Raw genomic sequence first — 16,532 nt, forward strand, 5'->3', positions numbered from 1 at the left:
CCCCTAATCCCCCAGGACAGCATTTTACAAAACTGATTCAACAGAGCTGCTCTGGTGATGGGGGACGGACAGGAGGCCCCAGCCTCACCCTAGCACTCCCCTTACAGGGCTCCACAGCGCCAAGGAGCACAGTTCAAAGATCACTGAGCTTGAGTAAAAGCACCTCTGCCTTTTACAAAGCAGAACAAGCCTCCCCGAAAGAGAATTCCTAAGAGGCTAAGTGTTCCTACAGAGATGAACAGTTCCACTTCCTGTTGCCACTTTGTTACTATTTATTGAATGAGGCAGTAATAGACAGAATGGAAAACGACACAGAATCCATGCTCTGCTACTGGGGTCTTGCTTTTCTTCTTCTTCTTCTTGGCAATTTCTCAAACTGTTAGGAGGTTATTTCACCACAAAGGAACACGGACTTTAAAGCCCCTGGACAGTTTCACAACGACGATAAAAAATAATAATTAAAAAAATAACAAATTGTAGAACTAGGGCTGTTTTATGTAAATTTCCCCTCCCTCCCCCATTACGTACAGAAAAAAACATACAAAGAACATTGGATAGTTTTATATAAAACAAGCAAATACAAGAATCTGAAACTTTTCTCAAAGGCTGAGCAAGATGTGAAGAATCTTTTAATGTCGCATTAAAAGAAAAAAAACATTAAATACACTATCACACATGGGGGGCCCGGGAGGAGGGAGGAAGAGTTGTCCCTGTACTCAAGGAGCAGAGATTTGGCCTGTCAAAGTCAGGTGAATTTAGCCGCTGGAGACTTGGGGCTTGCAGCTGAGAAATCACAGAATTTAGTTACAAGAACACCCAGACCAATCAACACCTGTGAGAAGGAAGCTGTGCGGGGACCCAGGCCCAGCAGGATGCACCTGGGAAAACTGCAGGGTTCCTTCTGAAACAGGGCCTGATCCAGGAGTGCAGGAAGCACCCTCAGCCCTCTCTCTCTAACTTCCCCCAGCGTGACGGCCAACCTTCCACGAGCCAGGTGCCCCCGTCAGTTTCAGTCTCCTCTGTTAAGCTACAGAAAGTTACAGGAAAGGAAAAAATTGCTCCCATTGGTGTAACCTGGTCTTTGAAGATTTTTCTCTCCCTCCTTCCTTTCCCCTTCCAACCCCTCCCACCCCCCCCCATTCTCTCCCCACCATGCACACACTCAAAAGCACACTTAACACGCACGCACTCCTCAAACCCTTAATACTTCTGTTACCTTCAATTCATATACACGACCAATTCAGGACTGACCTTAAAACCAAAGTGACATGTTAATAGTCATGAGATCAAGAAGGTTTCCTCGGGAGGGGAGGAGATGGGAGGCTGAGGAAAACCCTCTCACCCCTGCCTGGGAGTTTTAAGGACGTTCACTTGCCCGTGGCAAGGTCAGCACCTGGGCCAGCCCGAGGAGCGTCCCAGCTGCCAGACCACGAGGCCCTGGACCCTGCAAGCACAACTTCTGGACCTCACCCCATTCTGGAACATCCTTCCTCAGGCAAGTCCAGCAGGGAGAGTTCTGGGTGGCCACTGGGAGGCAGCTTTGGTGAAGGGCATGGTCACCTCTGCCTGAGTTTGTCAGTAGCTCAACGCATGACCCTGGTATGAACAAAAACCGGTGGCTGTGTCTGGCCACGTACCCAACACCCACTAAACTGGGTGAATTATTTTTTCCACAGCTCACCTTGATCTCATACAGATAATTCCATGCGGGTTTCATACATACATTATATATATATATATATATATATATATTTATATATATATATACATATACATACACACACACGTATACATACACACATATACATACACACACACACATATATATACTTTATATATATGTAAATGCGTATATCCATATGTACACATATACATATATTCACACTCACACATACAAACACGGAACTATACACACGTTTTCGCAGAAAGAAGTCCTTGCCACAATTTGGCTTTTTGGGGACAGTGAAATTGACAACACAGTATCTTGTTCCACCAATCCCAGAAAATTAAGAGTGGTGCTTTAAAAAAATGCAATTCCAAAATCCGCTGCCTTTCTTCCTTTTTAAAAAAAAGGTTAACAAAACTTTTCTTCCAAAGTCGAGAGACTTAATTTCATTTGATTGCACCTCTGCAAACGTGTAAAAAATTTTGAAGTAGACTAGAAAACGATGCCATGATATGGCTGCATGTCACTGTTCCAACGTCACCACCTCCACAGCCTGGCCGTCCATGGTGACTGCGCTGTCCGATATCCTGGTGGTCACAGGGGCCATGGCCACCTGCACCGGCCCATTGCCCTGGGCGAGGCTGGTTACCACAGTCTGGTACATGCTCACAGGGATCTGGACCAGTCCTGGGGAGACAAGGGGAGACGGTTGGTGGGGATTGGGTGCAGCTTCCCAGATGCTGGCTGGACAGGGCAATGAGCTCCAGCCCTCAGAGTATCACTGTCTGCAGCCTCAGGTAATTGCACACCCACTGTCCAGGCACGAATACAACCCTTTTCTCACCCCATTTTAATTCTTTAAAACAGACTATCAGGAAAGAAAATTTGGAGAAATTGTAGAAACATGCCTCAGAACAGGGCCTCCCCAACTTGCCAAGAGATGACCCTGCCTGCCGGCCTACCTTCAACTTTAGGAAGCATACACAGGCCCATCAGGTGTGAATTCTCCTCTCAACAAGTCCATCTCTTCTGACTGCCTTCTTCTCCAGGAAAGGCCACCATTAATTTTCTCTGATATTCTGCTACACTGACTTCTTCAACCCTCTGGCTGCCTATGCTCGTTTCTCTCAGCTTGAAAAAACTTCTCCCTCAATCCTTTCCTGTCTTCTGGCCATTATCCCTCTCCTCAGAGTCAGCTTATTTAAAAGAGAGAAAAAAAAAAAAGCCTAGGTAATTAGTTTTCTGATATTAGATTTCATAGACCAGTAAAATTTTTAAATACGTTCTGGGGTCAACTTTAAAAAAAAAAAAGACCTCCAACTACCTCCTAATATCACTATTATTTTAGAAAGGAGGGTTTAACAGAAAGAAAGGAGGAAGCAAATAATTTCAGAAAAGGGCAGTCCTCCCTAAGAAAGGAAAGTTGATAATTTTATATAACATTAAAAAAAAGATTTCCAATTAAATAAGACAGAATAAATGCACATATAAAATTCCTCTTCCTTCTAAAATAAAAATTATAGTGAAGGAGGAAAAAAAGATATAAATGAGGGATGTCAACATATTTCTGGAAGATGCAAAGCAAACGTAAAGGGGTTCTGACTTATCAGAGAAGGGGAAGCTGCAACTCCTGTGTCCCAGAGAGCTCAGGACATGGAGGCTCAGCCACTGCAGAACGAGAGGAAGAAGCCAAAAACAGGCGTTAGCTGACAGCTTGTATTCAACTGACTGGACCAGCGGGTCCCACCAACCCCAACACCCAGACCTTTGTTGACAGGACATCTGAAGTTCACTCACTGTATTGAGAAACTGACCCGGGGAGGCTGCAGGGAAGACCTACGGTGACATCTGGTGGGTGGGGAGGTGAGGGGAGGGGGGAGCGGAGACAATGAAAAACCTGGCTTGCAGCCCTAATATTTACCACCCCAGGGCCTACAGGCCACCCAGCTCTGCCCTGCATACCCCAACTATCAGTGTTTCAGTGTTTCACTCTTAGGGAACACAGAGGGAACAGAGACGATGTGGGGAGCAGAAAAAAACAAAAACGAATGCCCCCAAACTCTAATATCTTCAGAGAGAAAAGGCTTGTATCATAAAAGTGGACAGCTTTATTAAAAAGGAATGAGAGAAAACTTCTTTAAAAATCAAATAGATGAAATCCATGCCACAGAAAGATCAGAAGGTTAAGTCAAGGAAATCTAGAGAGCAGGAAAGGTTAAAAGGTGGAAAGCAGGAGACCTTAAGGGGTCCAAGCTCTGATAAAAGAGAATTCCGAGACCAGAAAAAACAGAAGGTAGGAAATCATCAGACATGTTGTAAGTAAATTTCAAGAACTGAAAAATGTGAGTTTCAGATTGAAAAGGCCCACTAGGTGCCCAGCAGGACAGATGAAAAAAGATCCAGACGCTAAGACACAGCTTTGCAAAATTTCACAACACCAGGGATAAAGCAAAGCTCCCAAAAGATTTAAGGAAAAAAAAAAATCGTCATATACAAAGAACTGGAAATCATAATATTGTGGGACTTCTCAAAAGCAAGCCTGGAGGCTAGAAGATGATGGAGCAATGTTTTCAAATGTCTGAGAGAAAATGCTTTCAGCCTAGAATTCTCTCTCCAGACCATATATGAAGTGACACCCAGGTCAGTTAAGCGTGGGGGCAAAATAAACACATCTGCAGACTTGTACGGGCTCTAAAAATTGGCCCGCCACGCACACTTTCTTTCGAAGCTCTGAAGGATGTACCCTACAGAAACGAGAGAGAAAACTTAAGAAATAAGTGGCCGTGGGGTCTAGGAGACAGAGAATCCACTGTAGGGAGCGTGGGGGCAGCAGGAGGGCCCAGGAAGGGGGCTGTGCAGCACGTCTGAGAGGACAGGGGGGAAGTGGCATGAGCTCGTGGGATAAAGTACCTCGAGGGGTCTTCCAGAATTGGGTAGAACCGGTGATTACTCCTTAAAAAGTAGAAGAAAAAAAAAAGCAAGGATTAACCATACCCACTCGTCTTGGCAGTGAACAATTTTTTTTCTGAACAATTTTTACGTTTATAAAATTTTATGTTTCTAACAATATAAACATAGAAACTGAGTTATCAAAAATTGATAACAAATAACGTCTCAACTCAAGACTATTGTTTAGAGCAATAAAGATACATACCAGAAAAAAGAGCATGAAGTGTTGCCCTTGGGGTACAAATATTTTTTTTAAAGGCTTTTAGTCCTTTTTGTCATTTAAAACTATGTATCACTTTGATGAAAATAAAAATTTAAAAATTTTAACAGAATATTTCCTAATGCAAAAAAAAATCAAACATAAAATAAAATGTTATTTTACAATGTCAAATTGTATCTAATTGTTTTCTAGGGGTAAGTGTTGCCAGTTTAGAAATAAGTATTCTATGATGCAACCTGAAATGGGGCTTGAGGTTCTGCTTTGTCGACATTTTTGGAAATCCAGGCTCACCCTGGTGTGTGTTAATGGAAATGCAAGGCATGGCCCACCATCCTCACACTTGAGATGCTGGGACCTAAAAGGAGGAAGGAGGAGGCCAGCTCAAGCAGGCTGAGGGGCCACGGCACGCACTGGCTTCAGAAGGCTGTCGGGTTCAATTTCTTTCATCTAGCCCTTTGCAAATGGCTCTTACATGTCTCTAATCAATTCCTCTTTCCGTTCACCCCCCTTCCTGCCACCTGTTACGTTTCTATAACTCGTCATTCCCCAACCTCAAATTTTCAAATCCCCTGATGTTAAAAAGGTTCACAAAGCCTATAATAAAGTTCAAATGTTGGGTATGGTATTCAGAACCTCTTGTGATTTGTCCAGTCTCATTTCCCTTACTCCCTGTGCTCTGGGTATCACCCTGGACTATTCTCAGTTCCCCAACATATTGGTCACATTCCTTTCTCTGGGCCTTTGCTCAAGTTGTACACTAACTAGAATTCCCTTACTGCCCACTCCTTCCCCTTTAAAACCCCTCTTGGAAGCCTATCCCAGCCCTAGTCAATACTGATAGCAGCCTCCTTGGGGTTCTCAATAACCACTCGACAGTGGGGTATAATCTGGCTTGGCCCAGTTAATGTATGTAGATAGGCCTTCCCACTAGACTGAAGGCTCCTTCAAGGCCAGGCTTGGCTCTGGTTCATGTTCTATTCCCCACAGTATGAGGTACAAGGTGTGCCAAACACTGGCATCAACACGGCCTCAAGGGCAGCAGGCCAAGGGACTCTATTGTTGGCCTCGACCAACATGCAGCTGGGCTCTACTCCCCAGTGTCTAGACTCCAGGCATGGGCCTGAGTGTATCTGAAGACCAAATGACCCCCTTCCATCACCCCAGTGTATCTTGATCATCTTCACTTTCATCCTCTCTTCTGGTCACAACAGAAAAAGTTAGTGAAATAACCCAAAATGCCCTGTGGCAAAACCAGGACACCTCCAAAGAACCCACATGTTAGTAAACAGCAACCAAAACCAGAAGCAAAGATCAGTCTCATTTCACTGTTGTTGCTTATGGGCTTGATTCAGTTCCAAAAGCTCCAAGCTTGGGGAACAAGTTACATACTTTACAAATACAGTGAATACTATGGGTGGGGAGCTTCTTCCTGACTATGAGCGACCGTCCTGGGTTAGTGATGGGGTGGAGAGAACCTTGAAGAACTGTGAGACTTAAATCTCTTCCACCCTGGCTTACGATGTGTTTGGGTTACCTAGGGTGCGGGTCCATGCCCAACACTGTTGTTAAAACACTTTTTAGTATCGTGGAAGATTTTCCCCAAAATAAAATGGAGAAAGGTTCAAATGCAAAACTACAACACTGCTATAACCAGAATGATCTTTTGAACACAAACTGATCTTGTTGCACTCTTTTACAATTCTTCAGTGGTTTCCAATGGCCTGTGTGGGATGTAAAGTCCAGATCCCTTTGCAGGTATTTCAACCCTTCACATCAGCCCCTGTTGCTCAGTTCAGCCTGGTGATCCATGAATCCTCACCCACTGTACATTCCAGGCAGGTGAACTATTTGATTGAGGTTCTCTCCACACACACCTCCATGGTGTGCACACACTGTGACTTCTGCCTGGAATGACTGTCCCTGGCTTGTTCCTCGAATGGGCTTCTATTCTTCCTTCAATAGTCAGCTCCAATCTCTCCTCCTCTGTCTTAGCTCCTCTTTCCCCAAGGGCCCACAGCACTTTGCACTGGCATCCATGCAGGCAATGGTCATATTCTTTATCACTGTTTGCATGTCTTATCTCCAAGGAGACTGTAAATTCCTTAAGGGAGAGATGGAGTCTCCATACCTGAGTCCCTAGCGATCAGCAGGTGCTCAGTAAATGTTTTCTACACTCATGAATGAAATCTGCCTTCTGAGGTTTCACAGGTGTCCTCGCCTAGGGACTAAATGACTGAAGTGGGTGAGTCTTCAGGTGATCAGGCTGTTTCAGAATGGGAGCTCTCAGTCCAGAGAAAGCAATACAAAAACAACTACACTCAGAGCTCATCCAAATAAAACCATTTTTAAAGATTTCACCTTCTGTCCTTCACCTCACATCAGGGAAGGAGTAAATTTGACCTCTACAACTGGGTGATAAAATGACTCCCATACAAAGCTGTCTCGAGAGTGAGTGACTGGTGACAGCGACTACATATCTAAAAAGCTTCTCGGAGGTAGAAATTCCATATACAGGGTCATTTCGTAACCTCTAATGCCTTGAAATCCCAAGTCCGTTATTTTCTACATGCAGTTTCAGTCTACCTCTACCTTAAATAAGTGCATTACCATCCCATTGTGGGGATTTTAGAATCTCTCTCTCTCACACACACAGCCATTCTGACATGCGATTAGATTAAATCGACTCAGTGTCTCTGACCTAGCAGCCTTTATGTCTGTGGAAAGGGGGAGGGGGCTAGAGGCTTGGAAACCCAGCGTGCACTAAATCGGCGGCTGCCCTTGGAAGAGAGATGATTAAATGCTGAGGTTCAGTAATCAGGCCAGGATTGTCCCTGCATCTGCTCAGCCTGCCCCTGATTAGCCCTAATCTAGAAGGCGTATGTTAATCTAAGCTTGTATTCGGGGTCATTTTGATTGATTAGGCAACAGGAAGCCCCTCCCATTCTACTTTAAGGACTTGAAGTTCCCCTTCAAGAGAACTTCCTAGTAATAAGACTAGCACAATCCTAGTAATAAGACTCTCCTGGCATTTGTGCAGCACTTTTCAAAGCCCTCTCACACCCACTGCATATCACTAGATTTCTGCTAAGACTCTGTAGCAGTAGGCAGGGCAGGTATTCTTCGCTTTTGCAAATGATAGGCAAGTTCCTTTGGCAGAACTACGGACTTATAAAGGCACGTACTTAACAAAATCCTGAAGATTTTAGTACCCCAATCTCTAATACCCCCATCTTTCAAAGCTATAAGAAACCTTAGAGTTCTTCAGTTTAGAAAATCTAACCCCCCTTTTCTTTAAGTTCAAAAGTAAACAGATAAAAAGTTTACTTAAACAAAACAAAACACGGACTGAGAGAGACTGAGTGACTTTTTTCCCCCTCAAGATGACCGAGTCTGTGGTAAAGTGAAGCATCTGGGAGCCTTTGCACGCACTAATAAGCCCTTACCATTGAACACTATGTCCAGCAGGGACCCAGAAGGGAGAGGACTACCCACTTTGGGCTCACTGCTGCCTCGCCTCTCAGGCTTCTTGGTAAGGTTTACAGAATTGGCCAAAATGGAAAAAGAGGCCAAAAGAGACTCAGGAACTTCAGGTCCCAGCACAAGGATTTCCTTGTCAAATAGCAGTCAGCCCCAAACCCTGGAGGAACTGCTGACTCCAGGACCACATTCCCCTGTAAAAGAAAATGAGACCTGACCCTGCTCTGTTTTTCTACCAGCTGGGTATCATTCTTGAACCCAAATGGTCAAACACACTCCTCCCACTCTTCTCCCACCTCAACAGGTGGCGATTACATCCTTCCAGTTGCTCAGGCCAGAAACTTGGAAGTCAAGCCATCTTTGACTTCTCGTGCAATTCATCAGCAAATCCTGTCAACCCTCCTTTCAAATATAAACCCAGGATTCAACCACGCTGACTGCCACCATCCTGGACAAACTCCTATCCTCTCTTGCCTGGACTACATTTTAGCTTCGGCCCTGGCCCCACTGCACCCTGTTCTCCCCTCCACAGAAGCCAGAGGGATCTTCTAAAACTTCCACACGAGGTGATGGACATGGAGGCACATTCTGAAAATTCAGACATTTGCTTGGCCTTGTTTTCTGCACAACAGGAGGTCATGAGGTTCTGTAGTGGTCTGTCTCTGATGGTGTCACCAGGGGAGGCTTTGTGGTAGACCATGGGCACCAATGAGAGTAAATTAAAGGTTAGTGTCACAGCCTTGCACACTCTGGATTTATCATTCATGAGCTGATCTACTCTATTCCTGACCCCTCGTGAGGTAATGAGTTTCGTCACTTACCTACCACGTAATGGATCTCTCTCACACACGCGCGCGTGTACACACACACACGCACACACAAACGTATGCGTATAATTGGAAGTTACTTAGGGGAATTAATTCATTTTTCCCAAGACTAACTTCTTTTAGTATTCTGAGATTTGATGAATAAATCTATACAGCACAGTTAGCTAAATCTTCTTGAAATATTGTTTGGCAGTGGCCACCCCACCGCCTCTCCCTGCCTTTTTGGCGGCTCTCTACTAAAGGAAAAATAAAGTCCAAATAGCTAATAGATGAGGGATTACACCAGCCTTTCCCATAAATACTCTATATTACCCCTTCATCACAACCATATCTGTCCTCTCAGTATACCCTAACCATCACATGTATTTACTCAGGCAGATTCCTCTGGCCTAGAATTATCCCTGCCAACCTAGGTCCTGTTCTTTCAACAATTTCCCTGTCTTTCAGGGGTTCCCCTAGACACAACAGCCCACCAGGTTCTCTCCTTCAGGGGATTTGACTGCCTCACCATTCATTCGGCACCAGATCTTTGCTAACCTGTTTCCAAATAATTCGGTTTTCCCTATACAAATCTGCTTACTTAGATTGTTGGCAGGACTATGTCTTTGAATACTGAGCAACCTGAACATAGCAGATGTTAATAATTGAATATGACAATTGATCATGTTCTTCATGATTTTCAGAAACTTGATTACATTCCCATTAGCCTTGGCCTCTGCAGCCTGAAGAGGCTTAGAGCCTTTTACTCTGCTCCAGAATGAGTAGGATTTTCTCCACAACATTATTAAGGTAGCACAGCCAAATGCCGTATGGTAGTTCAGGTGCATTTTATGTGAGGGTAAAATAGAAGGTTTTATTTCCATTAAAGGCTTCCCAGGCAGAAAAACCTACGTGTGAATCCTGGCTCCTTCACTTACTGGCTTGTGAGCCTCACTTTCCTCATACATAAAATGGTCATTACTAATTTCACAGCGTTGTTGAGAATTAGATGTGCTGACATAGATAAAGTCTGGCACAGTGCCTGGCACACAGTAGGTGTACAATAAATGTCAGCTGCTTTCAAAGATGACTTTGAATAAGAGGTTTGATGAAGTCTGGCTAGGGTCACAGATGTTAGACTAAAGCTCTCAGGAAGCAGAAAGGAAAGCAGAGACAGCACAGATCTCCTTTCAGCAGCAATTTGCTCCTGCCAGGAAGCACATCATTCGCCAAAGGCCTTCAAAGATGTAAAGATTAGAGATAAAAACCATGAAATCAGGGCAGATGGGCTGGCAGGCAGCTTCCTTTCTGAATGCAGCTATGGTCAGAACAGGCACTGGAACTGCACCATGACATATATGAAATAGCTGCTGATTCAGTGCATCAGTAAATAAAAAACCTAGGCTAAACCATTAATCAGTATTAAGAATGTTAAATATATGATCAGGGACAGTATGATATGATATCATCATGCTGATAAACTTCTAAACCCAAAAACTAATAACACAGGCTAGAGCCCAGTAGAGCACAGAGCTGCAGGCCTAGTCAGGGTCACCCAGAACCACAGACTGCCCTCCCCCCACCCCACTCCATGACAAGATAGAGCAGGACAGACGGCCTGAGGAAGAATGGGCCTTTCATTTGCCCTCACAATCTGGGAAACCTTTGGGAATTGTTGTTTGCTGTAACTGAATCTTTCAGCCCAAAGGCCTTCCAAGTTGGTCATGGAAATATCTTTAGCTGGAAGAAAAATATTGATAGTTGTGAGAGAAAAACAGCTAAACAAATAAATTATCAAATAAACACAACAGTTGGTGGAAACGCAATAATTCTTAGAGCCCAAAGGAAAAATTCACAATGTAATGCCTTCTGTGGCTTATGGACATGAAAGCGAACTGTATGTATCAATATTAGGAAAATGCTGGCTTAAATGGGGAACCAGAAGACTGTGACTGGAAGGGATCAGAATAAATAAGAAATGAAACCACGTATTGTATCACCTAAGTCACTTCTGCAGTTTTTAAAGAGCCATCGAGGGTATCTATAAGTGTTTTTAGGGATAACAGGCAGGAGGGAAGTCCTTTAAAAAATCTTATCTTCAGGTCTGGAAAGAAGTTTACATCAGTGCCTGACATCTCAGGAAAGCCACTATTATATGAAGAAAAATAGGCATGTTGTGTTCTGGTACAGAAATGAGAGAATATGAAGGGAAATCAGGTAAAGAAGCTAGTGCAGTAGGCAGGTGGCAGGCAGATAAAGAGGCTGAGAATAACAAACATGGACCAGATGGAAAGAGGACAGACGAGGGCGAGAAAAGGAAGGTCATGAAAAGAATGTCGATATCAAATGAAAAGGAGCTCCAGGTAACCCTCATAATAGTAAGACAAGGGGGAAACAGAAAAAGCATTTCTCTCCCAGTGGTTCTGTTTCTGTTATATTAGCTGCTTCTGGGACATTTAATCTTCCTTTTCCGTGTTCTTTAAGTCCGTGGCTTTTGAGGGCATTTGAGGGATTTATGGATTAAAATATGTATTACATCTGGCAAGTACTGAATATTCTCATGAAGCCAATAGCAGCCTCACAGGTACCCTGGTGTAACAGGCACTTCTCAGCATCCAAAGTTTTCTCCCCTCTCTCTGGGTAGGACAGTGTCACTGTGTCCTTAGCCTTGATTTTGCAGACCACCAAGAAAAGCCTCTTGCCTGTATCCCATAAGCCAAACGTTAAAAGTGAATTCATTTTTACTTTATTAGTGAATGTATTTCAAAACATATTTTGGAGATATAATTTCACAATTCCCTCTTGAAATTACTGAAGTGCCCAAGAACATTAACGAAATCAGGGTTTAGTGCTTCAGAGTTCAGAATCACCATGGTTTATATCCTGGAGACTGAACTCCCAATGTGAGATTGAACAAGCCGACTCCAAGGCCTGTTGTCTGACCAAGAGGGCTTTAAACTGAAAATGGCAGGAGAGGAAAGTGTTCAGCTAAAGCCTGTGGGACATGTATATGCTAGGGAGGACATCTGATCAGAGATGTACAGAAAAGGGCAGGAGCTATACAGTAAATTTCCAGAGATCACTGGGAAGGGAGGTAGGGAGAACACCCAAAGTCTCCAAAGTCTATGTTGTGGACAGGGTGTGAGCAATATGTGAAGAGCTGATATCTTTAAACAGGAAATAGAGCCCACATGACAGAAACCTCAGGAGAAAGCTACCAAGCTGTTTAAGAGTTTGCAATAGTCAGGTGTAGAAATGAATACGAGGGCCAATCAGGAGTTATCCAGAGTTAAGAATGGAGAGTTATTTATTTTTCTGTTATTATTTTCAATTTTTTTATTATGGAAAATTTCAAATAGGCGCAAAAGGAGAGAGATGAGGGTAAGGACCCCCATCCCCAGCCCCATGTGCCCAGCATCTGGTCCTTGCCTCCTCTATCTGAACAGGGAAAGATGGAGGCAAAAGGCTTCCAAAGATGCTCTCCTGATTCTTCCACCCCTCACTTAGCCCAGTCTATAGAGCACCATTTAGAAAGCAAGCAAACAAACATCACTAGAACTTTCTAAGAGCATGCAAAGGGCAGAATTAAATTTGCTTTAGGCAGTAAGACACCTGAAGACAGCATACTGGAAAGTGGAAATAAACAGTTATGGGGTTTGACGGTCACAAAGAAAGAAATCTATCTTATAAACTTCATTTTAATCGATTATTTATCCTGCCTTTCCTACCTGGACTGTATTTAGCATAACCAAATTGTTAATGGGAACAAGTTCTTTATAAAAGAATTCCAGCTAATAAAGGCAGAAGGAATAATAACACTAGAGAAATCACTATTTTGAAACTCTTGGTGAAATAATGGATCTACACAAAGTCATCAATGGTTACTAAAACCATTAGGTGATCAGGTGATGAAGAGTGTAGAACAGAGGAATCCCACCACCCAGGCAGGATGCAGCACCTGGAAGGGTATAGCCTCCTAGTTATTCCACCCTCTAGCCGCTTCCTTCCTTCTGCAGAGATGAACCCCCTGTGGCGTTCTGTCAGCATCCACTCGCAATGGGCCATATGCCATACAGAGGCTTGACAGGAATACAGAACTTTTAAAAAGCACTGAGCAGGAAGGGCCCCCAGAAAGTGGTGTGGAGAGGCAGCGGCAGGAAGACTGCCTCCACTCACACCCTGGTGCCTGGGCCACAAAGGTGTCTCTGACATCCACCTGAGGAGGTTTACAAATCCTTCGGCAAACGTGCCAGCACAATGAGCGCCGATGATGCACATGTGTCTAAAAGCAGGTCTTACAGTCAGCTCTTAGCTGAGCCAAAGGCAGGAGAGGTCATTTCCTCCGCACCACGCCGTTACACTGGAACTTATGATGTGCTTTTCTTGTAGCAGACTTACTTACTTTCTTTTTTTAAACATCTTTATTGGAGTATCAGACTTACTTTCTAATTATGTCTTCTTTAAGCTAATATGAAAACTAATTTGTATTCCTTAAGAACACAGCAGCTGGCTGGGGGTGAAGGAGATGGGCCAGGCTTACCCTGGCTTGCTTAGAGAAACTGTCCAAGGATTTAAAATGTGTCATGGGTCATCTGCATACCAGATAATCTGTGTGTGGCAACTAAGAATTGACTATGTTTACATTTATAAAACCGACAGGCCATTTCTGTCTCATAGGGCTGCTTTGAGGATAAGCAACATTATATTTATATGATTTAAGTTCCTGAGAAAAGAGGTACTATTATTTCATATAGGTTTTCTCCCAGGAGTCAAATCAACCATGTAGTAGCTACTAGAGACAGACAAATGGAAGAAACAAGCTTAAAGGTCCTGCCCTTGCTCCCCAGAGGAGCTGAAAATGGAAGATGCCACCAGCTCAGTGCTCCACTCCCGGGAGTGTTGTTCACGCCCCATGTCGTGCACAAAATGAACAATCCATATACACGCTCTTGGCCCCTGAGTGTTCACACGCCCTCCTGTCCATGAGAAGCTCTGTTTAATGAGAAAAGAACTCTCAAGTCAAATAGTAGGCAGGGATGTGAAAGCTTAAGGAAGGGAAGGCCAGGAAGCAAGTCAGCTGTAAGTGGGCATTCCTAAAATTAAATTCCTTTCTCATGGTTACAATTCATTATTATCATCATTATTATTGTTTTGTGAGGAGTGAGCAGGGGGTGGGGAAAGGACATGAGATTCTTGGAGGAAAAATAATTTTAAGGTGAAAAGACAAAACTTATAGTCAAGTAACATGGCTGGAAGTTGTTCCAAAAACATTCAGGCAATTTCCTTTTCCCCTTCCAGCAAGCCTGAAATTCAAAGTCCAAGGCTCACTTAAGCAGTCAAGACATTTCAGGAGGTACAGACCAATCTCTGAAACAGTCCTGTACAGAAGAACTCACTGTGAAGATGGGCACATTGTATTTGTGCACTGACAGTAAGGGGCTATAGAGTACTTGAAACGTGGCTAGTGTAACTGAGGAACTGAGTTTTTAATTTTATTTGACTTTAGTTAATTTCAGTTTAGAGAGCCAGGGCACAGCTCTAAAACCTTCCCAGAGCTTCCAGTGAGCCAACTCCACACCATAAGCATGCTTCAGTTGCACACACACTGTAGAACATAAGTGTTGCCTTTGTTTAGATGGAAACTCAATCTGAAATTGGATGCTCTGCACTTGCCTAAAATATATTTCCCTGGCATTCCTCTTATTTATATCACAGGTTTTTTCCTTTGCTGCCCTACCCCATCAACTTATTTTAACATACCCTACCTCCTAGGCTTGTGGGTGAGAAAATTTATCAGCATTTGAGAGTACTATAGTATAGCTATACATTATAGCGCTACAAGTAGTAGGGAGAGGCTGGGCTGGGAAGAGTCAGAGAATTGCTGGACGCCTCTTTAGTGAGCCAATCTGATAGCAGTGTCTTTGTAGTCTCGCTCAGAGCAGTGTCTCAGTTTCCATATTTAGACCCCTTCAATGATTCTCAGATCCATTTGCTAGCTTTACAACAGAAAAGATGTTTTTACCAATTCTACTTTTGAAAACCTCGTTTAGGCTCTGAAAATCTCTAAATTGGGGCCTTTCTAATAATGAAGATTTGGGATAATTATAATGTCACAGGCAATTGTGCTGACAAAGTAAAACCAATATGTCTCCTTGCTGGGCCTTTGCTCTCAGTCTGACCAAGAGGAGGAGAAAAGAGGCTTTGTCAGGAGCAGATACGCAGTGGGAGGCGCCGGGAAAGCAGATCTGCTGAATGAAGCAGGTGCCACTTAGACATTCACTTTACTGACTCCGACCACAACCTCCCTTTCATTTGATAGCCTGCTCTTGGCAGGAGGATGGGGAAAGAGCATCACACAAAAAGGAAGCACGTTCATCCTGTTCAGTTTACTGCCCTGCTAGGCTGCTGCTGCGGGGTTCTGCACATTTGCTCTTTATGAAGCAAACGGTAGAGCTGGGAAGTGAATCCCTGTATTTATACAGGTAATCTGAGAGCCAGAGGGCCCCAAACCATACTGGCTGAGCTGTGCAAGCTATTAGAGTTAATAACAGTGTGCTGACATTCCTTCAAAATCCTAATGGAAGCATAAGTAAAAAGAGGAAAGTTCCCTTTACCCAAGAACCTTAAAAACTTTATTCTGTAAGAATTTTTCCTGTTATGATGTTCTGTTCTTGTGTGAACAGTGATTAATCCCCTTTTTACATGCTCAATTAAAACCGTTTTTTCATCCACATATTGAATAGAAATGACTCCAGTTAAACTTGCCCAATTATGGCTCTGGATTTGGTATACAAAAAAAAAAAAAAAAAAAATCCCTTTACAGAATATTACCTGCAATGACAGGCACCAAGATTCTGTCTTGGTTACAAGGAGCTGGAATCATCTAAGACCAGAATCTGTCTTTCGAATACAAAGACTCAGAAAGATCTGGGGACCTAAAGGGAAGGAGAATGAGATAACGAAACATGTAACTTGGCCTTGAGGACACAGGGGATGGAGAGGATACCATGGTCAGTGGTATCCATCTGCCTGATGGCAGGCACCTTCTTGGGAATCTCTGCTCTGAAGCCCTGACCTGAGTCCTCTGCCCAGAATATCCCTGGCTTGTCAAGTTTCCCCAAGCTGAGAATACCTGATACAGTCAGACCAACCTGGCTTCACATGTGTGCTAATTCCCTCTGGGGCCCCGAGGAGCCAACTCTGAAGACATTCAGCTTTCAACATGTGAAGTATCTAAAAGCATCTGAAAGACATGGCCATGGCTCAGATGAGTACTTAGAGACCAAAGTATAGTGGTCATTCCATTGTAAAGGCCCTCTTTTTCTCTGCAGGGCCTAGATTAGCAATTCCTGGTATAAAATGATAAATGCCTGAGGCCACCCTGGTGTAGTGGAGACGACACATCCCCTCTGGA

General features: G+C 43.7%; 1 protein-coding gene across 14 annotated transcripts in view; it reads right to left on the reverse strand.

Annotated features, from left to right (window-relative positions):
• Window positions 1-254: 254 nt before the first annotated feature.
• Window positions 255-16,532, reverse strand: part of NRF1 (nuclear respiratory factor 1) — a 141,061-nt gene continuing 124,783 nt past the window's right edge. For 13 of the 14 annotated variants that reach the window (XM_030853798.2, XM_060305334.1, XM_060305335.1 and 10 more), the window contains one exon: window positions 255-2,353. In XM_030853798.2, the coding sequence (XP_030709658.1) occupies window positions 2,190-2,353 (164 nt within the window). In that variant the 3' untranslated portion in view covers window positions 255-2,189. Of the gene's footprint in view, window positions 2,354-15,949; window positions 16,054-16,532 lie in introns of all 14 variants that reach the window. The other variant, XM_060305324.2, reaches the window with a different exon arrangement.

This window comes from Globicephala melas, chromosome 9 (assembly GCF_963455315.2).
Source record: "Globicephala melas chromosome 9, mGloMel1.2, whole genome shotgun sequence".
Taxonomy (NCBI): domain Eukaryota; kingdom Metazoa; phylum Chordata; class Mammalia; order Artiodactyla; family Delphinidae; genus Globicephala; species Globicephala melas.